The sequence below is a fragment of the Bufo gargarizans genome, chromosome 9 (genome assembly GCF_014858855.1).
Source record: "Bufo gargarizans isolate SCDJY-AF-19 chromosome 9, ASM1485885v1, whole genome shotgun sequence".
NCBI classification, from domain to species: domain Eukaryota; kingdom Metazoa; phylum Chordata; class Amphibia; order Anura; family Bufonidae; genus Bufo; species Bufo gargarizans.
Genome location: NC_058088.1, coordinates 119,095,437 through 119,119,523, shown reverse-complemented (window position 1 = coordinate 119,119,523; position 24,087 = coordinate 119,095,437). Strand labels below are relative to the sequence as shown.

At 44.6% G+C, this 24,087-nt stretch overlaps 1 protein-coding gene across 1 annotated transcript; it reads right to left on the bottom strand.

The window, feature by feature from the left end:
- Nucleotides 1-3,132: 3,132 nt before the first annotated feature.
- Nucleotides 3,133-22,201, bottom strand: P2RY4 (pyrimidinergic receptor P2Y4). Its single transcript, XM_044268298.1, has 2 exons — nt 22,041-22,201; nt 3,133-5,343 (listed from the first exon to the last, which is right to left on the bottom strand). Exon 2 carries the CDS (start codon nt 5,293-5,295, stop codon nt 3,676-3,678), a length of 1,620 nt encoding a protein of 539 aa, XP_044124233.1. The 5' UTR covers nt 5,296-5,343; nt 22,041-22,201; the 3' UTR covers nt 3,133-3,675.
- Nucleotides 22,202-24,087: the final 1,886 nt, after the last annotated feature.

Here is a 24,087-nt window from a genome sequence, read left to right as displayed (position 1 = left end):
TGGACCCCCAGAATACTTGGGTCTGACACTACACATACCATTGCTTCCACTTTTCAGCTAAGAGTAGGATTTGTAGGTATGTACAGTTTTAATCCTTTCACAGAAAACATCTTGAATATTCTGAAGAGTTGAAATCCAAAGTATATTAGAAAGACTTGGAACTTTTAATTTATACAATGATTAAAGGGACCACCCAGTCAAATAAAACTCACATTAACTGGGGAAGGAACAGAACATTTACATGGGGACCTCCTTTTTACCATTTTAACTGCAGATCCCAGGCTGCTATTCTGTCATTCAAGATGGCTGGACCTCTTCACAGACTTCCTGCTGCCCTTGGATCGGTCAGCACTGCTTACATGAACAGTAGTGAATCTAAAAGCAGGGCTGAACAAGTAGGAGGTGGGCTACCGATCAGAGACCCAGTTCATGTGAATTTTCTTTTTTAACTGCTTAAAGCTTTATTATCATAAACCTGGAAAACCCTTTTGCTGCTGCCACACTATGGGGGTCATTTATTAAAACCGGCAGTTTAGAAGCCGGTCTCAATAACCCTGCACTGGCACATGATGTGCCTAAGTTATATTGAGGCTCGGCCTCTACATAACTTATGTGTATCCACCGCCGGTGTACAAGACCTAAATCTACGCCAGCTCCCTTGCTGGCATAGATTTAGATCACTTTCTATACCAAAAACTGGCATAAAAATAAAAAAATTTGACAGGCCTGCCGGACCACCCTCTTCCCCGCCCATGCCCCCTTTTTTAGAATTGGTGTATGTGGAGTGGATAGGGAAGAAGTCACAGACTTTGCCGCAAATCACCTTACGACAAAATCTGTACCGAATATACGCCAAAAAGTGGCATATATTTGGTTGTGGTGCTTTTTATAAAAACACAAACCCTAAATTAATGGGCCAATAGGGATAAGTGTAAGGCAACCCTATAAACAGAATATATAACAACAAAAATGGGTGACCTTGTTAAAGCTTAACTTTAAATCAACAATAAAAATAAGATAATAGCCCATAGGTACAATAATATTCAAAAATATGTGCTGCACGAGTGTGCCTTAATTACCAGAGCTCAGTAAAAAAGGGAACAGTCTTACCACAGGGTCACAAAGTGGTTTCACCATTAGGGTCTCCAGTATCCAAGTGCTGGGTATCTGACCCTATCTCGCCCTACTTGCCCTGGACTTATACCTATCAAAGGAGTATCACGATCCCCCTATTGAGGGTGACCCCAGTGCAGGAGTCTGGGTCCTCATAAACCCATGTGGGACGCTAGTAAAATTAGGATGCCATACGCACCTCTAACCTCTGCCAGTGACACCAGGCGAACCTGTGTCTGGTGCTGGCCTCCAAGTTTTGCACTACATGTCTGATGTCTTTTTCACTACAACTTCAGTAGACTCAGCCTGGATGCCTGGATTGATGGTCCCCTGATGGTCTGGCAACGTCTTACCACAAGATCATCAGGAGACCCTGTGGTAAGACTGTTCCTTTTTTACTGAGCACTGGTAATTTAGGCACACTCGTGCAGCACATATTTTTGAATATTATTGTACATATGGGTTACTATCTTATATTTATTGTTAATTAAAAGTTAAGCTTTAACAAGGTCACCCATTTTTGTTGTTATATATGTGTTGTTTTTTAGGTCCGAAGAAATGCATTAAAAAACACTTTTGTATTTTTTTGGGGCATTTTGTGGCGTTTGTGCCCAAACAGTGTGTTTAAGCTTCTGGTATTGTAATGTGTTTTTTTTTTTTTTGCATTGCTTGCAAGTTTACATCGGAAAGTATATACCCTACTTTGATATCAATGCCTATGTAGAGCAGTATGGAAAAAAATGCACTGGTTAAAAAAAAAAGTCATGGGAAAAATGCAACACACATTTATTAATACTGTCTAGTAGACAGTATAAACTTAGATTAGACAGTCATGCCAGCTTTATCCTAATGAATGATGTTGGGTGATAAATCTGGCACACTTTTGTGATCTATATGCGATCCTTTTGATCTACATAATAGATGTCTAGATTAAAAAATAAAATAAAATTCTATTGGCTGAAGTGTGTGATTAAAAGAATTGAGTGCTCATACCATCTGTAGCAACTTGTGTATCAAACCACGTAAGGTGTTTGTGATCTTAAAGGGGTTCTGCACTTTCATTTAACTGATGATCTATCCTCTGGATAGATTATCATCATCTGATCGGCGGGGGTCCGACACCTGGGACCCCGCCGATCAGCTGTTTGAGAAGGCAGCGGCGCTATAGCAGCGCTGCGGCCTTCTCACTGTTTACCGCTGGCCCACTGACGTCACGACTAGTATCAACTAGCGTGGGCGGGGCTTTGCTCTGTTCACTTGAATGGAGCTTAGCCTCGCCCAGGCCAGTTGATACTAGTCGCGACGTCATTGGGCCAGCGGTAAACATTGAGAAGGCCGCGGCGCTGCTGGAGCACCGCTGCCTTCTCAAACAGCTGATTGGCAGGGGTCCCGGGTGTTGGAACCCTGCCGATCAGATGCTGATGATCTATTCAGAGGATAGGTCATCAGTTAAAACAAAGTGCAGAACCCCTTTAAGGATTTGCTACCTAAAGTATACGAATACCTGATATTAATGGAAAGATCAATATATTGAACAGTATTGAAAAATTGGATGATCTTGAAGAGGGGACTTGTTCTCAATTAATTAAAAACATCTCTTTAATCGCCTCTCGTGTAAATTTTTAACACAATAGTAATGGTACCGATTATGGACCATATGTTTAAAGAAGTTTCATTAGCATCAGATCATTCGTCCCCACTACTACATATATAGACAGCTTAGTATATGGTTTCTAGAAGACTGCAAGGCACAGCGCAGACTTGTGAAATGTGCACAGCAGTCAGCATCTTTGTCTCATGCAGCTTTCCAATGGCCATGTCACATGTCATGACAATGTAGAGGATACATTGGGGGGGGGGGGGGGAGTATAGCCCATGGTTTGTGTACAATACATTTTTGTAGATTCCAGGTAATAGAAGTGCTTAACCCAGAAAGCAACACAGAAAACTGATGTCATAAACATGAGTTTTATTATGTTTTATATACTAAATGGTAAATTATATGTCATATGTTACATGTAATGCTTTGTACACTTTAAAGCCATTTTTAATTATCGATTTAGATGTATTTTGAGTTTAAAAGTTTTTTTTAATTAGAAATGTTGCTTTGCTTGGCTTTTTTAGTGAAGTTTCACAGTAGCAGACTAGCTGCTTGACACTCATTGGTAAGTCCCCCTCCTTTTCCCTCAAACTTTGATGTGGCCATAAATCAGCTTAGAAGATCATTCAGAAGAAGTCAGAGAGGGCTGGGAGAGCAGGCTGTCAGATGACCAGTCTGACAAATTTTTCACAGAATGACTTGTGCAGCTGGCTATGTAGTATGAAACATACAAGCTGCAAAAGCGCAACATTTTTAATATAAATCTATTTAAAAAATGCATTTTAGTCCAAAATACATCAAAATTTATAATAAAAATTAGACGGCTCAGAATTTGTCTATAGCCTTTAGGACCATTAAGAGACTGTGGCAATGTTCCAGTGTAAAAACTGTTCTGCTCTGCTCCTAATGGCTCCACCACAGTTTACGTCTCTTCCTTTAGACAATGTTGCTATGTTGTTAGTTTACATTTTTGAAAGGCTCTGCAGTGTCCCTTCCACTGCAGTGTCCTCATTAGACCACACACACTGTGTCTCCTGGTGAATGGAGTCCAGCAAATTCCAGGATGAGCTGCTGTCTACTTCATAGGAGTTATCCTCTAGAGCTTTGTCATTTGGCTCCTTCAGACTTCTTACTCTTTTGAAACTTTTGCAGCCTCTGCAGTCTCCATTGCTTTTCTTTCTCTCTGACTTTCGTTGAGGTAGTTTCCAATCAATTTCAGCATTAATCTCCTGGCATTGTATCACATATATGCTTTCTATGCATTCTTTTCCATCTTTCCTGAGGTCACTTTGATCATCTCCTGCTGTAGTGAGCACAGCATATGTTCTACTCTCAATGTCTTTCCCTGTATTGTCTCTTTGGTTTTTATTAATCCCAAGCCTTTTCATGTATTCCGTGGAATTTTGGTCACCCTTGTTCCTCTGTACAGTTGTCCGCTCTTCTGTATCCGTTACTTGCCCTTTTTCCTCCTTAACAACCAAGAGATTGCCCAAGCTACCATTGGCTTTAGTGTCTTCAGCTGAAATAACAGCTAGACTGCTGCGTTTTCTGTGCGGCGGAGGCCCTGACACGCTGGCAGGTACACGTCTCAAACATGCACATGAAAGTTTTGTCAGCATTAAAGTCAGTTTCCTCTGATAATTATCACAGGCCAATAAGTACAAGATGGGGTCAAAGCAGCTATTGGCACTGGCCAAAGGACGTGTTATCTTGTATACTACATTTATCACATTGAGTAGCTGACAATCTGCATCAAGCAGTCGAAAAATATAATACATTGTACGGGTAATATGAAACGGCAGGAAACAAATGACAAATACTGTAAGGATCACAATAATGGTTTTGATAGATTTCTTCTTGTAAGAGGACACTGTCCTACGAGAGCCATTTTCTAGTGGTTTCATTAACTCTCTAGTCATGAGTCCATAGCAGACAGCAATGACAAGGCAGGGCACACCAAACAGAAGGCTCATAACAGCCATACTGTACTTAACATAGTTCTGAAACTCCTGAGGCTGTGTCGTGTCATGACATAGCGTGTCATTACCCCTGGGGCTGAGAGTGACAAAAATAAGATTAGGCACTAGACAGGCACTGACTGACAGCCATACCCCGGCACACAGCAGATGAGCATATCGAGCCTTCATTCTCTGCAAAGTTAAAAGCGGGTGACAGACACCCATGTAGCGGTGAACACTGATACAGGTGAGAAACAGGATACTGCAGTACAAGTTTGTGTAGAAGAGGAAGCGGACAGTCTTGCACAAAGGCTCCCCAAAGGGCCAGTTGTTATGATCAGCATAGTAATAGATCAGTGTGGGCAGTGACAGCAGATACAATGTGTCAGATAGGGCTAGATTAAACATGTAAACCGTTGTAGAGCTCCATGGGCGCATCTTAGCAAAGAAAATCCATATGGCGGTAAGGTTTAATGGCAGACCTAGAAGAAGGACTGCACTGTAAGACACTGGTAGCAAAAAATACTTAAATTCCTCATCGAAGACACATAAGTTGTCTGTCTGATTAGCTTCATTCTGTGGGAAGGTGGATGGGTCGGTGGTAGTGGTGTAGAAATTATTCATGATATCAATTTAAGGTGCAGAATATTTTCATGACAAAGTCAGAATGTCCTGAAATAGAAAGAGAAAAATTCTATTCAATTTAGGAGTATTGTACACGTGGTCGGACTGAGGTTCTTTGGGCCCACCACAGGTAATTATTCTTGGCGCCCAGCCCCTATATCACCAATAAAGTCTAATATTTGTTAAATTAAAAAAAATAGACCCAAGTGTCAAGTGACTGGCTTCACAGGGGGTCCAAATGTTTATTTTCTCCTAGACCTTTGGGGCCTACTACAGTATGCACGCTTGAGTCTACCGAATGATCCTCTGGTACCCTGGTGGGCCAGTCCAACACAGATTTTACATGTTTAATACCATAAGCCAAAGGGAATTTAAATATTGTTCTCTGCTATTGGCCAGAGGATCTGGATTTCCACTAACTGTCCACTAATTCTAGGAATAGGTTACACATCCAATATGCCAGATTAATCGGTGATGGAAAAATGTCTTCTAAGCAACTACCAAGTCATCTGTGATCACTTATAACAATTACATGGGGACATTTTAGTTTGTACCACTACATATTATTCAAATTGGCAAAAAGTACAATCCAGGCCTTTAGACTGGACCCTGCTTTGTACTCTTTGTAACAGTTTACATCTTATGTAGTATATACAGTGGGATGCGAAAGTTTGGGCAACCTTATTAATAGTCATGATTTTCCTGTATAAATCGTTGGTTGTTACGATAAAAAATGTCAGTTAAATATATCATATAGGAGACACACACAGTGATATTTGAGAAGTGAAATGAAGTTTATTGGATTTACAGAAAGCGTGCTATAATTGTTTAAACAAAATTGGGCAGGTGCATAAATTTGGGCACTGTTGTCATTTTATTGATTCCAAAACCTTTTGAACTAATTATTGGAACTCAAATTGGCTTGGTAAGCTCAGTGACCCCTGACCTACATACACAGGTGAATCCAATTATGAGAAAGAGTATTTAAGGGGGTCAATTGTAAGTTTCCCTCCTCTTTTAATTTTCTCTGAAGAGTAGCAACATGGGGGTCTCAAAACAACTCTCAAATGACCTGAAGACAAAGATTGCTAACCATCATGGTTTAGGGGAAGGATACAGAAAGCTGTCTCAGAGATTTCAGCTGTCTGTTTCCACAGTTAGGAACATATTGAGCAAATGGAAGACCACAGGCTCAGTTCAAGTTAAGGCTCGAAGTGGCAGACCAAGAAAAATCTCGGATAGACAGAAGCGATAAATGGTGAGAACAGTCAGAGTCAACCCACAGACCAGCACCAAAGACCTACAACATCATCTTGCTGCAGATGGAGTTACTGTGCATCGTTCAACCATTCGGCGCACTTTGCACAAGGAGATGCTGTATGCGAGAGTAATGTAGAGGAAGCCTTTTCTCCACCCACAGGACAAAAAGTGCCGCTTGAGGTGGGCCAAAGCACATTTGGAAAAGCCAGCTTCATTTTGGAATAAGGTACTCTGGACTGATGAAACTAATATTGAGTTATTTGGCCATAACAAGAGGCGTTATGCATGGAGGAAAAAGAACACAGCATTCCAAGAAAAACACCTGCTACCTACAGTAAAATATGGTGGTGGTTCCATCATGCTGTGGGGCTGTGTGGCCAGTGCAGGGACTGGGAATCTTGTCAAAGTTGAGGGACGCATGGATTCCACTCAGTATCAGCAGATTCTGGAGACCAATGTCCAGGAATCAGTGACAAAGCTGAAGCTGCGCCGGGGCTGGATCTTTCAACAAGACAACGACCCTAAACGCTGCTCAAAATCCACTAAGGCATTTATGCAGAGGAACAAGTACAACGTTCTGGAATAGCCATCTCAGTCCCCAGACCTGAATATAATTGGTGTGGTGTGACTTAAAGTGAGCTGTCCATGCTAGGAAGCCATCAAAGCTAAATGAGCTAAAGATGTTTTGTAAAGAGGAATGGTCCAAAATACCTTCAACAAGAATCCAGACTCTCATTGGAACCTACAGGAAGCGTTTAGAGGCTGTAATTTCTGCAAAAGGAGGATCTACTAAATATTGATTTCATTTATTTTTTGTGGTGCCCAAATTTATGCACCTGCCTAATTTTGTTTAAACAATTATAGCACACTTTCTGTAAATCCAATAAACATCATTTCACTTCTAAAATATCACTGTGTGTGTCTCCTATATGATATATTTAACTGACATTTTTTATCATAACAACCAACGATTTATACAGGAAAATCTTGATGATTAACAAGGTTGCCCAAACTTTCGCATCCCACTGTATAGTGTGCACCATTGTTCTTATAAAGGATCTTCCAGGTTTGCGATATTGATGACCTATCCCCAATATCAGATGGTGGGTGTCCAACAAACAGCACCCCTGCCGATCAGCTGTTCTCAGCAGTTGCCCAACTCTGGAAAAAACACAGTGTATGGAGCACTACACAACTGTCCAAAATATATAATATGTATATAATGTGTATGTGTTTATAATCCACATTCACAACTACAGTATAATCAGTGTAGGACTACTATATAGTGCATTTAGCTCAACCAAAGATGCTCCACAGAAAAACTTGCTCTATAGAGATAATGAACTAGCAGGGGCTGCACGGAGGTGTGAGACCATGTAGCTCTAGGGCAGGAAACACAGTCTGTATGTGAGGGGGATTTGTGATGTACGATATGTAATTCATGATCAGTACAAGTAATGTTAATTTAAAGCGAGCGTATCAACTGACATATGCTGCTCCAAGAGGGAGAGAAGCTGAGCCTCAGGATATGTAAATGTATGTGATATGGAGAATTTCTCAGTAAATCATGACAGGACTCCTAGGGGAAACAGTGAAAACCGCAACCTTCTCCATATACATACTGAGCCGGTAGAGCTGCCATTACCCCTGTGTGGGCAGGGTAATCAGGACTCTCACCTTCTCTCCTCGGAGTCCTGTCGGGATTTATTTAGAGCTCTTGCTCTAAAACATAAAACCCTATATATCACAGGGCTGAATTTCTCTCCCTGTATCATATCCTGCTCTCGGATGGGGTGCATTTATCAAAACTGGTGCAAAGGAAAACTGGCTTAGTTGCCCATAGCAATCAATCAGATTCCAACTTTCATTTTTCAGAGCTTCTTTGTAAAATGAAAGGATCAATCTAATTGTTTCTATGGACAACTAAGCTAGTGTCCTTTGCACCTTTTGATAAATCTCCCCCCTTAGGCTACTTTCACACTAGCGTTCGATCGGATCCGTTCTGAACGGATCCGATCATAATAATGCAGACGGAGGCTCCGTTCAGAACGGATCCGTCTGCATTATATTAGCATATAAAAGCTAAGTGTGACTTTCAATGTAAAGTCAATGGGGGACGGATCCGCTTGAAGATTGAGCCATATTGTGGCATCTTCAAACGGATCCGTCCCCATTGACTTACATTGTAAGTCTGGACGGATCCGCACGCCTCCGCACGGCCAGGCGGACACCCGAACGCTGCAGGCAGCGTTCAGCTGTCCGCCTGTCCGTGCGGAGGCGAGCGGAGCGGAGGCTGAACGCCGCCAGACTGATGCAGTCTGAGCGGATCCGCATCCATTCAGACTGCATCAGGGCTGGACGGAAGCGTTCGGGTCCGCTCGTGAGCCCCTTAAAACGGAGCTCACGAGCGGACCGACGAACGCTAGTGTGAAAGTAGCCTTATCTTTACAGGATAGAGCTATGCTTACATTTATACTCCACTGTGTATTTGGGAAATGTGTTTGCTCCCGTCTTTTCCCATCATCCTATTCTTCCTGCTCTTAACATTTTACACTGCATAAATCTATGGAGAACATGTCTAAATGAAGGCGTTGCTCCAATACCTGATGTTGAAGTGCAATGCAAGCATTATGTGAGTTGCAAATGATGTCCTGTAAAAAAAAACACCTCATTTCTAACAATACATAACAGTAGAAATGTTCTGGAAATAAGAACATATTTCAGAAACGGAGCAGCTGATTTCCACCCCATACAAGTTCAGCCACAGCTGGATGTTCTGGACGTTCCTTCCCAGACTGACAAGGATGTTTGCCCATTGTTCTATGTGTACAGCAGAGCCAAGCATTTCCAGCCAAGAACGTACTGGAAATATGGTGATGCTATCAGCCCGATGTGAAATGTTATGCAGAGCCAGATGGGCACAGCTGTGGAGATTAGCTGCGGTGCTCGTAAGGGACAAATAACTCCACAGTAAAAGCTAATACCCACCAGCCCAAAGCCTGCACAGCAATGAACTCCTTATTATGGGGAGGAGAAGGCCTCTATACATAAACAGTCCAGAGGAACATATTGCAAGTTTCTTTCTTTTCTTTCAGACAAAAAACTCTGTTTGTATCTTCATTTGAAATCAGATGCGGACAGGGGAGGCCTCTTTTACTTCTATGTTAGCCTTATTATTACTCTGTATGACAGTGACAGGCATAATACGGCCATATGTTATGAGCCCTTAGGCTGCAGGTGATGCTGCTGAAATTCTACTGGTACCATTACATCAACCCAGCCTCTGCTGTGCTCCACTATTACCATACTCAAACAGAGGGACCATGCGTGTCTGGCCAGATCTGAGCCAAGGACAGGGCCCTGGGACTTCATATTCTCAGAATTAGGGTTGTCAAATTGGTGACTCCCACTCATTACTGTTTGAGGACTCTAATTGATGTGCCATAGCAAGCATTGAAGGAAACTCCATTTAAGTCAACTTGAAAGGGAGCCTACACATCACTGATAAGGATATACTAATCTTCTGAGTTCCTCTGACAAAAACAACTATTACAGATGAAGATGAAGGACTGTGGTCCATTGAAATGCAATGGCCTACAAACACAACAAAATCACTGACTACACCTTACATTTCTGGTTCATATAGAGTTGTGTGTTCAAAATAATAGCAGTCAGACATCACTAACCTGATCAACCACAGTTTTTGGTAGAAATTATATTTCTACATGGCAATTTATTTACTAGCAGGTGTAGAAGAGTAATAGAAACCTAACAGACCCAACAGTCATGTCATGCATGCTGCTGATTCTCTGTAATTCAATCACTTAATGAAAGGGGCATGTTCAAAATAATAGCAGTGTGGAATTCAATAAGTGAGGTCATTTATTCTTTGAAAAACAGGTGGCAATTATTCCCCTTATTTAAGGAAGGAAGGCAGCAAATGTTGTACATGCTGGTTACAGTGCATTTCTCTCTGAAATTCTGAGGAAAATGGGTCATTCTAGACATTGTTCAGAAGAACTTGATTAAACAGTTGATTGGAGAGGGGAAAACATATAAAGAAGTGCAGAAAATGATAGGCTGCTCATCTAAAATGATCGCAAATGCTTTAAAATGGCAATCAAAACCTGAAAGACGTGGAAGAAAGCGAAAAACTACCATTCAAATGCACAGAAGAATAGCCAAAATGGCAAGGACTCAGCCAACAATCAGCTCCAGGAAGATCAAAGAAGGTCTAAAGTTACCTGTGAGTACTGTTACAATTAGAAGATGCCTATGTGAAGCCAAGCTATCTGCAAGAAGCCCCCGCAAAGTCCCACTGTTGAAAAAAAGACATGTGCTGAAGAGGTTACAATTTGCCAAAGAGAGCACATTGACTGGCCTAAAGAGACATTTTGTAGACTTATGAAAGTAAGATTGTTCTTTTTGGGTCTAGTGGCCGGAGACAGTTTGTCAGACGACCCCCAAACACTGAATTCAAGCCACAGTACACTGTGAAGACAGTGAAGCATGGTGGCGCAAGCATCATGATATGGGGATGTTTCTCATACTACGGTGTTGGGCCTATTTATCGCATACCAGGGATCATGGATCAGTTTGAATACATCAAAATACTTGATGAGGTTATGCTGCCTTATGCTGAAGAGGAAATGCCCTTGAAATGGGTGTTCCAACAAGACAACGACCCCAAACACACCAGTAAACGTGCAACATCTTGGTTCCACACCAACAAGATTGACGTTACGGAGTGGTCAGCCCAATCCCCGGATCTTAATCCAATAGAAAACTTGTGGGGTGTCATCAAAAATGCAGTTTGAGGCAAAACCAAGAAATAGAGAAGAACTGTGGAATGTAGTCCAATCATCCTGGGCTGGAATACCTGGTCACAGGGGCCAGAAGTTGGTTGACTCCATGCAACACAGATGTCCAGCAGCTCTCAGAAACAGCGGTCATACAACTAAATATTAGTGAAGTGATTCAAAGGAAAGCAAAATCTTCGAACATTTTTCGGTTTTTATAGTGAATGTTTGATTTTGTAAAGAAGAATACAAACACTGCTATTTTTTTTGAACAGTTTAACTAATATTCACTTTTCTAACACAAATTTGATATATTTTTTTCATGTTTTGATTTGGAATAGAATGTGTAGTGTTCCCAATGCATTTGTGTGTATGGAAATAAAAGCTATTAGAAGGATTTTGAGCTTTATTCACTTTTTTAAACACACTGTTATTATTTTGAACACAACTGTAAGTGACAGCAGTCAAGTAGAGATTTGCTTAGCTTCATATATGTTCACTTTGGATATGTATGGAGGCAGCAATAATACCTGCTTGCTTCTGCTAGAATCAGAAAAGAAATCCATCCTGTCTGATTTACGTACTCTTAGTACAGACGCTCAAGGGTATCTGACAACTAAAGATGGAGGAATATGGAAAGTCAAGTCAGCCATCAGCACAGAGGTGTGATGGTATATGTATAACATAAATAATAGTGTCAGACAGTGCTATCTTTATAGATGGGTAATATGTGCACATCCTATATAGTGTGAAGCCATCTGCAAGTCATGATGAGCGGTGACCCAAGGCACAGATAGTGCTCTAGTGCCCACAAGCCTTAGTTACAGATACTTCCCCACATTACTGATTAAACCCCATATGATGCGCAATAATAAGCAACATAGCATTTGCTTACAACTAGGGATGAGCGAACTCGAACTGTATAGTTCGGGTTCGTACCGAATTTTGGGGTGTCCGTGACACGGACCCGAACCCGGACATTTTCGTAAAAGTCCGGGTTCGGGTTCGGTGTTCGTCGCTTTCTTCGCGCTTTTGTGACGCTTTCTTGGCGCTTTTTGAAAGGCTGCAAAGCAGCCAATCAACAAGCGTCATACTACTTGCCCCAAGAGGCCATCACAGCCATGCCTACTATTGGCATGGCTGTGATTGGCCAGAGCACCATGTGACCCAGCCTCTATTTAAGCTGGAGTCACATAGCGCCGCCCGTCACTCTGCTCTGATTAGCGTAGGGAGAGGTTGCGGCTGCGACAGTAGGGCGAGATTAGGCAGATTAACTCCTCCAAAGGACTTGATTAACTGATCGATCTGCAGCTGTGGATCATTGAGCTGCTGATCCTCAATTGCTCACTGTTTTTAGGCTGCACAGACCGTTTGTCAGTCTCATTTTTCTGGGGTGATCGGCGGCCATTTTGTGTCTTGTGGTGCGCCAGCACAAGCTGCGACCAAGTGCATTTAACCCTCAATGGTGTGGTTGTTTTTTGGCTAAAGCCTACATCAGGGTGAAGCTGTCACACCAAGTGCATTTAACCAGCAATAGTCTGTTCATTTTTTGGCCATATACAAAATCAGGGGCAAGCTGCGCCTGTCACCAAGTGCATTTAACCCTCAATGGTGTGGTTGTTTTTTGGCTAAAGCCTACATCAGGGTGAAGCTGTCACACCAAGTGCATTTAACCAGCAATAGTCTGTTCATTTTTTGGCCATATACAAAATCAGGGGCAAGCTGCGCCTGTCACCAAGTGCATTTAACCCTCAATGGTGTGGTTGTTTTTTGGCTAAAGCCTACATCAGGGTGAAGCTGTCACACCAAGTGCATTTAACCAGCAATAGTCTGTTCATTTTTTGGCCATATACAAAATCAGGGGCAAGCTGCGCCTGTCACCAAGTGCATTTAACCCTCAATGGTGTGGTTGTTTTTTGGCTAAAGCCTACATCAGGGTGAAGCTGTCACACCAAGTGCATTTAACCAGCAATAGTCTGTTCATTTTTTGGCCATATCCCAGTCTAATTCTGTCACTAAATCCATACCGGTCACCCAGCGCCTAAATACTAGGCCTCAAATTTATATCCAGCTAAATCTGTCCCTAGTGCTGTAGCTGGGCGAGTTATTTAGTGTCCGTTCAAGCACATTTCTTGTTCTGGGTTGAAATACAATTCCCAATTTAGCAATTTCATAATTTAGTGGTTCCTGCTATATCAGAGCTCTTTGAAATCTATCCCAAAAAGGGTATATAATATTGAAGGTGCACATAGGGTCATTCAGAGTAACTTCACACACACCCGCTACTGTGTATTTCCAAGTCTAATTCTGTCACTAAATCCATACCGGTGACCCAGCGCCTAAATACTAGGCCTCAAATTTAATTCCCTCTAAATCTCTCGTTACCCACCGCTGTACTGTTGTTGCTGGGCAAGATATTTAGTGTCCGTCAAAGCACATTTTTTGTTCTGGGTTGAAGTACAATTCCCAATTTAGCAATTTCATAATTTAGTGGTTTCTGCTATATCAGAGCTATTTGAAATCTATCCCAAAAAGGGTATATAATATTGAAGGTGCACATAGGGTCATTCAGAATAACTTCACACACACCCGCTACTGTGTATTTCCAAGTCTAATTCTGTCACTAAACCCATACCTGTCACCCAGCGCCTAAATACTAGGCCTCAAATTTAAATCCCTCTAAATCTCTCGTTACCGTTGTCCTGTTGTAGCTGGGAAAGTTATTTAGTGCCCGTCAAAGCACATTTTTTGTTCTGGGTTGAAGTACAATTCCCAATTTAGCAATTTCATAATTTAGTGGTTCCTGCTATATCAGAGCTATTTGAAATCTATCCCAAAAAGGGTATATAATATTGAAGGTGCACATAGGGTCATTCAGAATAACTTCACACACACCCGCTACTGTGTATTTCCAAGTCTAATTCTGTCACTAAATCCATACCGGTGACCCAGCGCCTAAATACTAGGCCTCAAATTTAATTCCCTCTAAATCTCTCGTTACCCACCGGTGTACTGTTGTTGCTGGGCAAGATATTTAGTGTCCGTCAAAGCACATTTTTTGTTCTGGGTTGAAGTACAATTCCCAATTTAGCAATTTCATAATTTAGTGGTTTCTGCTATATCAGAGCTATTTGAAATCTATCCCAAAAAGGGTATATAATATTGAAGGTGCACATAGGGTCATTCAGAATAACTTCACACACACCCGCTACTGTGTATTTCCAAGTCTAATTCTGTCACTAAATCCATACCGGTGACCCAGCGCCTAAATACTAGGCCTCAAATTTAATTCCCTCTAAATCTCTCGTTACCCACCGTTGTACTGTTGTTGCTGGGCAAGATATTTAGTGTCCGTCAAAGCACATTTTTTGTTCTGGGTTGAAGTACAATTCCCAATTTAGCAATTTCATAATTTAGTGGTTTCTGCTATATCAGAGCTATTTGAAATCTATCCCTAAAAGGGTATATAATATTCAAGGTGCACATTGGGTCATTCAGAATAACTTCACACACACACGCTTCTGTGCATTTCCAAGTCTAATTCTGTCACTAAATCCATACCGGTCACCCAGCGCCTAAATACTAGGCCTCAAATTTATATCCCGCTGAATTTGAATACAATACATTGGGCCAAATAATATATTTGTTGTTGTGGTGAACCATAACAATGAGAAAAACATCTAGTAAGGGACGCGGACGTGGACATGGTCGTGGTGGTGTTAGTGGACCCTCTGGTGCTGGGAGAGGACGTGGCCGTTCTGCCACATCCACACGTCCTAGTGTACCAACTACTTCAGGTCCCAGTAGCCGCCAGAATTTACAGCGATATATGGTGGGGCCCAATGCCGTTCTAAGGATGGTAAGGCCTGAGCAGGTACAGGCATTAGTCAATTGGGTGGCCGACAGTGGATCCAGCACGTTCACATTATCTCCCACCCAGTCTTCTGCAGAAAGCGCACAGATGGCGCCTGAAAACCAACCCCATCAGTCTGTCACATCACCCCCATGCATACCAGGGAAACTGTCTCAGCCTCAAGTTATGCAGCAGTCTCTTATGCTGTTTGAAGACTCCGCTGGCAGGGTTTCCCAAGGGCATCCACCTAGCCCTTCCCCAGCGGTGAAAGACATAGAATGCACTGACGCACAACCACTTATGTTTCCTGATGATGAGGACATGGGAATACCACCTCAGCATGTCTCTGATGATGACGAAACACAGGTGCCAACTGCTGCGTCTTTCTGCAGTGTGCAGACTGAACAGGAGGTCAGGGATCAAGACTGGGTGGAAGACGATGCAGGGGACGATGAGGTCCTAGACCCCACATGGAATGAAGGTCGTGCCACTGACTTTCACAGTTCGGAGGAAGAGGCAGTGGTGAGACCGAGCCAACAGCGTAGCAAAAGAGGGAGCAGTGGGCAAAAGCAGAACACCCGCCGCCAAGAGACTCCGCCTGCTACTGACCGCCGCCATCTGGGACCGAGCACCCCAAAGGCAGCTTCAAGGAGTTCCCTGGCATGGCACTTCTTCAAACAATGTGCTGACGACAAGACCCGAGTGGTTTGCACGCTGTGCCATCAGAGCCTGAAGCGAGGCATTAACGTTCTGAACCTGAGCACAACCTGCATGACCAGGCACCTGCATGCAAAGCATGAACTGCAGTGGAGTAAACACCTTAAAACCAAGGAAGTCACTCAGGCTCCCCCTGCTACCTCTTCTGCTGCTGCCGCCTCGGCCTATTCTGCTGCTGCCGCCTCGGCCTCTTCCTCCGCCTCTGGAGGAACGTTGGCACCTGCCGCCCAGCAAACAGGGGATGTACCACCAACACCACCACCACCACCTCCGTCACCAAGCGTCTCAACCATGTCACACGCCAGCGTTCAGCTCTCCATCTCACAAACATTTGATAGAAAGCGTAAATTCCCACCTAGCCACCCTCGATCCCTGGCCCTGAATGCCAGCATTTCTAAACTACTGGCCTATGAAATGCTGTCATTTAGGCTGGTGGACACAGACAGCTTCAAACAGCTCATGTCGCTTGCTGTCCCACAGTATGTTGTTCCCAGCCGGCACTACTTCTCCAAGAGAGCCGTGCCTTCCCTGCACAACCAAGTATCCGATAAAATCAAGTGTGCACTGCGCAACGCCATCTGTAGCAAGGTCCACCTAACCACAGATACGTGGACCAGTAAGCACGGCCAGGGACGCTATATCTCCCTAACTGCACACTGGGTAAATGTAGTGGCAGCTGGGCCCCAGGCGGAGAGCTGTTTGGCGCACGTCCTTCCGCCGCCAAGGATCGCAGGGCAACATTCTTTGCCTCCTGTTGCCACCTCCTCCTTCTCGGCTTCCTCCTCCTCTTCTTCCACCTGCTCATCCAGTCAGCCACACACCTTCACCACCAACTTCAGCACAGCCCGGGGTAAACGTCAGCAGGCCATTCTGAAACTCATATGTTTGGGGGACAGGCCCCACACCGCACAGGAGTTGTGGCGGGGTATAGAACAACAGACCGACGAGTGGTTGCTGCCGGTGAGCCTCAAGCCCGGCCTGGTGGTGTGTGATAATGGGCGAAATCTCGTTGCAGCTCTGGGACTAGCCAATTTGACGCACATCCCTTGCTTGGCGCATGTGCTGAATTTGGTGGTGCAGAAGTTCATTCACAACTACCCCGACATGTCAGAGCTGCTGCATAAAGTGCGGGCCGTCTGTTCGCGCTTCCGGCGTTCACATCCTGCTGCTGCTCGCCTGTCTGCGCTACAGCGTAACTTCGGCCTTCCCGCTCACCGCCTCATATGCGACGTGCCCACCAGGTGGAACTCCACCTTGCACATGCTGGACAGACTGTGCGAGCAGCAGCAGGCCATAGTGGAGTTTCAGCTGCAGCACGCACGGGTCAGTCGCACTACAGAACAGCACCACTTCACCACCAATGACTGGGCCTCCATGCGAGACCTGTGTGCCCTGTTGCGCTGTTTCGAGTACTCCACCAACATGGCCAGTGGCGATGACACCGTTATCAGCGTTACAATACCACTTCTATGTCTCCTTGAGAAAACACTTAGGGCGATGATGGAACAGGAGGTGGCCCAGGAGGAGGAGGAGGAGGATGAGGAAGAGGGGTCATTTTTAGCACTTTCAGGCCAGTCTCTTCGAAGTGACTCAGAGGGAGGTTTTTTGCAACAGCAGAGGCCAGGTACAAATGTGGCCAGCCAGGGCCCACTACTGGAGGACGAGGAGGACGAGGATGAGGAGGAGGTGGAGGAGGATGAGGATGAAGCATGGTCACAGCGGGGTGGCACCCAACGCAGCTCGGGTCCATCACTGGTGCGTGGCTGGGGGGAAAGGCAGGACGATGACGATACGCCTCCCACAGAGGACAGCTTGTCCTTACCCCTGGGCAGCCTGGCACACATGAGCGACTACATGCTGCAGTGCCTGCGCAACGACAGCAGAGTTGCCCACATTTTAACCTGTGCGGACTACTGGGTTGCCACCCTGCTGGATCCACGCTACAAAGACAATGTGCCCACCTTACTTCCTGCACTGGAGCGTGATAGGAAGATGCGCGAGTACAAGCGCACGTTGGTAGACGCGCTACTGAGAGCATTCCCAAATGTCACAGGGGAACAAGTGGAAGCCCAAGGCCAAGGCAGAGGAGGAGCAAGAGGTCGCCAAGGCAGCTGTGTCACGGCCAGCTCCTCTGAGGGCAGGGTTAGCATGGCAGAGATGTGGAAAACTTTTGTCAACACGCCACAGCTAACTGCACCACCACCTGATACGCAACGTGTTAGCAGGAGGCAACATTTTACTAACATGGTGGAACAGTACGTGTGCACACCCCTCCACGTACTGACTGATGGTTCGGCCCCATTCAACTTCTGGGTCTCTAAATTGTCCACGTGGCCAGAGCTAGCCTTTTATGCCTTGGAGGTGCTGGCCTGCCCGGCAGCCAGCGTTTTGTCTGAACGTGTATTCAGCACGGCAGGGGGCGTCATTACAGACAAACGCAGCCGCCTGTCTACAGCCAATGTGGACAAGCTGACGTTCATAAAAATGAACCAGGCATGGATCCCACAGGACCTGTCCGTCCCTTGTCCAGATTAGACATTAACTACCTCCCCATAACCATATATTATTGGACTCCAGGGCACTTCCTCATTCAATCCTATTTTTATTTTCATTTTACCATTATATTGCGATGCTACCCAAAGTTGAATGAACCTCTCCTCTGCCTGTGTGCTAGGCCTAAATATATGCCAATGGACTGTTGCAGTGGTGGCTGACATGAAGCCTGATTCTCTGCTATGACATGCAGACTAATTCTCTGCTGACATGAAGCCAGATTGTCTGTTACGGGACCTCTCTCCTCTGCCTGGGTGCTGGGCCTAAATTTATGACAATGGACTGTTGCAGTGGTGGCTGACGTGAAGCCTGATTCTCTGCTATGACATGCAGACTGATTCTCTGCTGTCATGAAGCCAGATTGTCTGTTACGGGACCTTTCTCCTCTACCTGGGTTCTGGGCCTAAATTTATGAAAATTGACTCTTACAGTGGTGGGTGACGTGAAGCCTGATTCTCTGCTATGATATGAAGACTGATTCTCTGCTGACATGAAGCCAGATTGTCTGTTACGGGACCTTTCTCCTCTGCCTGGGTTCTGGGCCTAAATTTATGAAAATTGACTCTTACAGTGGTGGGTGACGTGAAGCCTGATTCTCTGCTATGATATGAAGACTGATTCTCTGCTGACATGAAGCCAGATTGTCTGTTACGGGACCTTTCTCCTCTGCCTGGGTTCTGGGCCTAAATTTATGAAAATTGACTCTTACAGTGGTGGGTGACGTGAAGCCTGATTCTCTGCTATGATATGAAGACTGATTCTCTGCTGACATGAAGCCAGATTGTCTGTTACGGGACCTTTCTCCTCTGCCTGGGTTCTGGGCCTAAATTTATGAAAATTGACTCTTACAGTGGTGGGTGACGTGAAGCCTGATTCTCTGCTATGATATGAAGACTGATTCTCTGCTGACATGAAGCCAGATTGTCTGTTACGGGACCTTTCTCCTCTGCCTGGGTTCTGGGCCTAAATTTATGAAAATTGACTCTTACAGTGGTGGGTGACGTGAAGCCTGATTCTCTGCTATGATATGAAGACTGATTCTCTGCTGACATGAAGCCAGATTGTCTGTTACGGGACCTTTCTCCTCTGCCTGGGTTCTGGGCCTAAATTTATGAAAATTGACTCTTACAGTGGTGGGTGACGTGAAGCCTGATTCTCTGCTATGATATGAAGACTGATTCTCTGCTGACATGAAGCCAGATTGTCTGTTACGGGACCTCTCTCCTCTGCCTGGGTGCTGGGCCTAAATATATGCCAATGGACTGTTGCAGTGGTGGCTGACGTGAAGCCTCATTCTCTGCTATGACATGCAGACTAATTCTCTGCTGACATGAAGACAGATTCTCTGTTACGGGACCTCTCTCCTCTGCCTGGGTGCCGGGGCCTAAATATCTGAGAATGGACTGTTCCAGTGGTGGCTGACGTGAAGCCTCATTCTCTGCTATGACATGCAGACTAATTCTCTGCTGACATGAAGACAGATTCTCTGTTACGGGACCTCCCTCCTCTGCCTGGGTGCTGGGCCTAAATATATGCCAATGGACTGTTGCAGTGGTGGCTGACGTGAAGCCTCATTCTCTGCTATGACATGCAGACTAATTCTCTGCTGACATGAAGACAGATTCTCTGTTACGGGACCTCCCTCCTCTGCCTGGGTGCTGGGCCTAAATATATGCCAATGGACTGTTGCAGTGGTGGCTGACGTGAAGCCTCATTCTCTGCTATGACATGCAGACTAATTCTCTGCTGACATGAAGACAGATTCTCTGTTACGGGACCTCTCTCCTCTGCCTGGGTGCCGGGGCCTAAATATCTGAGAATGGACTGTTCCAGTGGTGGGTGACGGGAAGCCAGATTCTCTGCTATGGAACCTCTCTCCAATTGATTTTGGTTAATTTTTATTTATTTAATTTTTATTTTAATTCATTTCCCTATCCACATTTGTTTGCAGGGGATTTACCTACATGTTGCTGCCTTTTGCAGCCCTCTAGCTCTTTCCTGGGCTGTTTTACAGCCTTTTTAGTGCCGAAAAGTTCGGGTCCCCATTGACTTCAATGGGGTTCGGGTTCGGGACGAAGTTCGGATCGGGTTCGGATCCCGAACCCGAACATTTCCGGGATGTTCGGCCGAACTTCTCGAACCCGAACATCCAGGTGTTCGCTCAACTCTACTTACAACAGAATCCATATTTCTCCCACATTGCCCTCCACCATTCCAAAATGTCACTGAATGGCAAATTTTCGTGCAAGTTGAGGATTAAGTTGGACAAGCTCTGAATTGTATTATTTGAGTATATTAGCAAGAAATTCAAGCATATTACATTGATCGCTGACACTTCAGTAAATGGAGTGGGTGCTCTCAGGAAAATGATGGTGCTCTGGACTTTTGCCTGAATTTGTAGTTGTCCCCAGTGAGTTACCTCTGGATCCTTTCATGCCATTTGCATTGGTCAGTTAAAGGGGTTGTCTGGGTTCAGCGCTGAACCCGGACATACCCTTATTTTCACCCAGGCAGCCCCCCTGATGTTAGCATCGGAGCCTCTCATGCTCCAATGTGCTCCCTTGCCCTGTGCTAAATCACGCAGGGCACAGACTCTTTTGTTTATCATAACACACTGCTGGGCGGAAGCTGCCGCCCGGCAGTGTGTTCAGTGACGTCACCAGCTCTGATGGGCGGGCTTTAGCGCTGCCCTAGCCGTTTTACTAGCTAGGGCAGTGCTAAATCCCGCCCATCAGTGCCGGTGACATCACCGGGCTTCCTGGCAGTCCCGTGGAGAGCTCGGTACGTCACTGCATCTCCAAAAAATGCCTTTGCCCTGCGCGATTTAGCGCAGGGCAAAAGAGATCAGCGGGGCATGAACTGCTCCGATGCTCAAGTGTGGGGGGCTGCCAGGGGAACAATGGGGTTATGTCCGGGTTCAGCTCTGAACATGGACAACCCCTTTAACCCTCCCATCTGATAATGCCTTATTACCAACAGAGTGTATGAACTGAGCCAACAGATTGGCCATGGTCAAAAACGGGCACGCTGCATGGCAGGTATTCAGCCAGCTCAGTAGTCTGCTGCTGTGTACGGAATAAAACCCCACAGTGCAGCATCTGGACTAGACACCCGGTGCAGAGAACTGCTTTCCTATACTCAGTTAACCCTTTCTAATGTGAGCCTTTATATAGAACACCGACTGACAGGATACTGAAATTATTTAAAGAGCATTTCCCCTCCCAGATTTCTGTATAACAGTCATTCTTCTCATGTAGGAGTCTGTGAGAGTACTTCTTGTATGATCACATATCTGAACTATCCATATACAAATGCTTGATCAGCCAAGGATCACTGCAAAACAGCCAAGCACCTTTATAAATGACTTCTAACAATGCCATCAGTCATTAACTCTTTACCGGTTGCTATGACTTGACAACCAGTCTATTCAGTGTTCCTTGCCCTCAGGCAATCAGATTATCATGGACCATGTGCAGTGATCTTGGTTCCACATAGATGTCCTCATGTTGGCCCTCATCAGTCATGTTGCCCTCTGTTGGTTGCATCATATAACATAGGCTTACCTATCAGTGTGATCCAGGGTCTGTGCTTTACTTTCCAGCATCTTCAGTGGTCCACCCTTCATTAGCATTTCAGCTTTGTGATGTTCACTGTTCCATAAGGCAAAAAGTTATTCTGTGCTCAGATAATGCACACAAGTAGCTCAAGGGTCAAGTGATGGAGTCCTGCTGATGTGTCGCTGGGTCTCGTCTAGTCTCTGCTCCTGTGTTTCTACATGAAGGCATTCTTCAGAAGCTGCCTTACAGCCAGTGATGTCACCAGGGGTGGGATAGACTGAATTATTGGGGGCAGGGGGAAGGAATAGGGTAATTCACAGCAAATACAAGCACAAAAAGATAGAGTTCTATGTAAAACTACAAACTTTGTACAAACACAACATAAGATTCCTTTCATATGTGTTTCGCAGACTTTTTTTTATGGTAACGACATGTTACAAAAGTTAGCGAAAAGCAGAAAGTTTAAAAAGCATTTTAAAGACACATGGGAGAATGTACATATTCAGACGTAGACAACATTACGTATGCATTAATACAACAAAACCACATTACAGTAATACAAGAAATCGCATGGCCATCCTGGCAGGATAACTCTAGCTACATCTGTATTTTTGTGTAACGCTCCAAAATATGTATGGAAAATAAGAGATTCAAACATATGCATATATATTCACTAATGTCAGATTTAAAAAAAGTTAGGGCATATGAGGTGTACATGTCTGGGCGTACACAGTAGTGTAAAGACCTAAGATACCCTCTACAGGGACACTGGAGGCATACTGGTATACAGCTTAGATGCCACAGCTCAGTGCACGGATGGCAGTACTTAACCATTTTGTCACCTAACTACTGGCAGCAGTAACCCTATAGTGGAGCAGCAGCCGGACAGCAGACACCGTATAGAGGGGGTAGATGCACCTAATGCATGTTGGGTAGCAGCACGACAGTAGCCACAAAATAGAGAGCCCGCAAGTCCAATATTAAGCAACATAGCATGCACCATATTGTGGGCAGCAGGCAGAGCATTGGGTGGTGGCAGCACAGTAGGCACACCGCTGTGGAACTGCAGCTATACAGTTGGGGACAGCAGCAGGCACAGGACTGAAGGGATGCAAGCACAGTTTTTACGGGGTGGGTGGGGGCTCCAGGACAGCACTACAGCAGGGACAATATTGAGGCACAGCAGTTATAGAACTGGAGCGCAATAAGCAGGCACAGTATAAAAACATATATCGTTTCTATGCAGATTCAAGCCTGGAAAGAAGAAATAACTGATCTACACTGATCCTCCCTGATGTGTCAATGAACTTGTTTTTCTGGGCATGACTTGTTACTTGTGTTTTGAAGCGTTAGCACATGGTAGGAGTAGTCTTCTCAAATAAGAAGAAATAAAAGAGTACTGCAGCACTCACTTGTCTTCTTTGCAATGAATAAGAAGGTTTATTCACCAAGATCAATGCAATGTTTCGACTTTCTACAGTCTTTGCTTGACAAGTATTGCAGTATCATTGCAAAGAAGACAAGTGAGTGCTTTAGTATTCTTCTATTTCTTCTTATAGCTTTGGGGCTCAGAGGCTAGAGCCTGACACTGCGGCACCGCTCCTTATATAATCCCGGACTATTTCCATGGAACCGTTAGTGCTACTACACCTCTACATATAGGATCTTCTCAAATAAGATCCACAGGTTATGTTCACGCGCCATTTTTCTGGAATGGGTTTCAGTGTGGATTTGGTGCCAAAAAACTGCACTGAAACTACCTCCAATTGTTTATAATAGGAGGCCTAACTACAGTACATGTGACCAAGAATTTTTCACATGCAGTTTTCCAGACTGCGCCAAGATTGTACGTGTTCATTCTTACCACGTAGACATCTTGGAAAGCCGCATCAGGAGCCTACTCATGAAGTTTGCAAAGTAGCACCTAAATGACTCTCAGTCTGTCAGAAACAAGATTCTCTGGTCTGATGAAACCAAGATTGAATTTTTTGGCTTCAATTCTAAGCATCATGTCTTGAGGATGCCCAAGATTATCCCTAAAGTGAAGCATGGT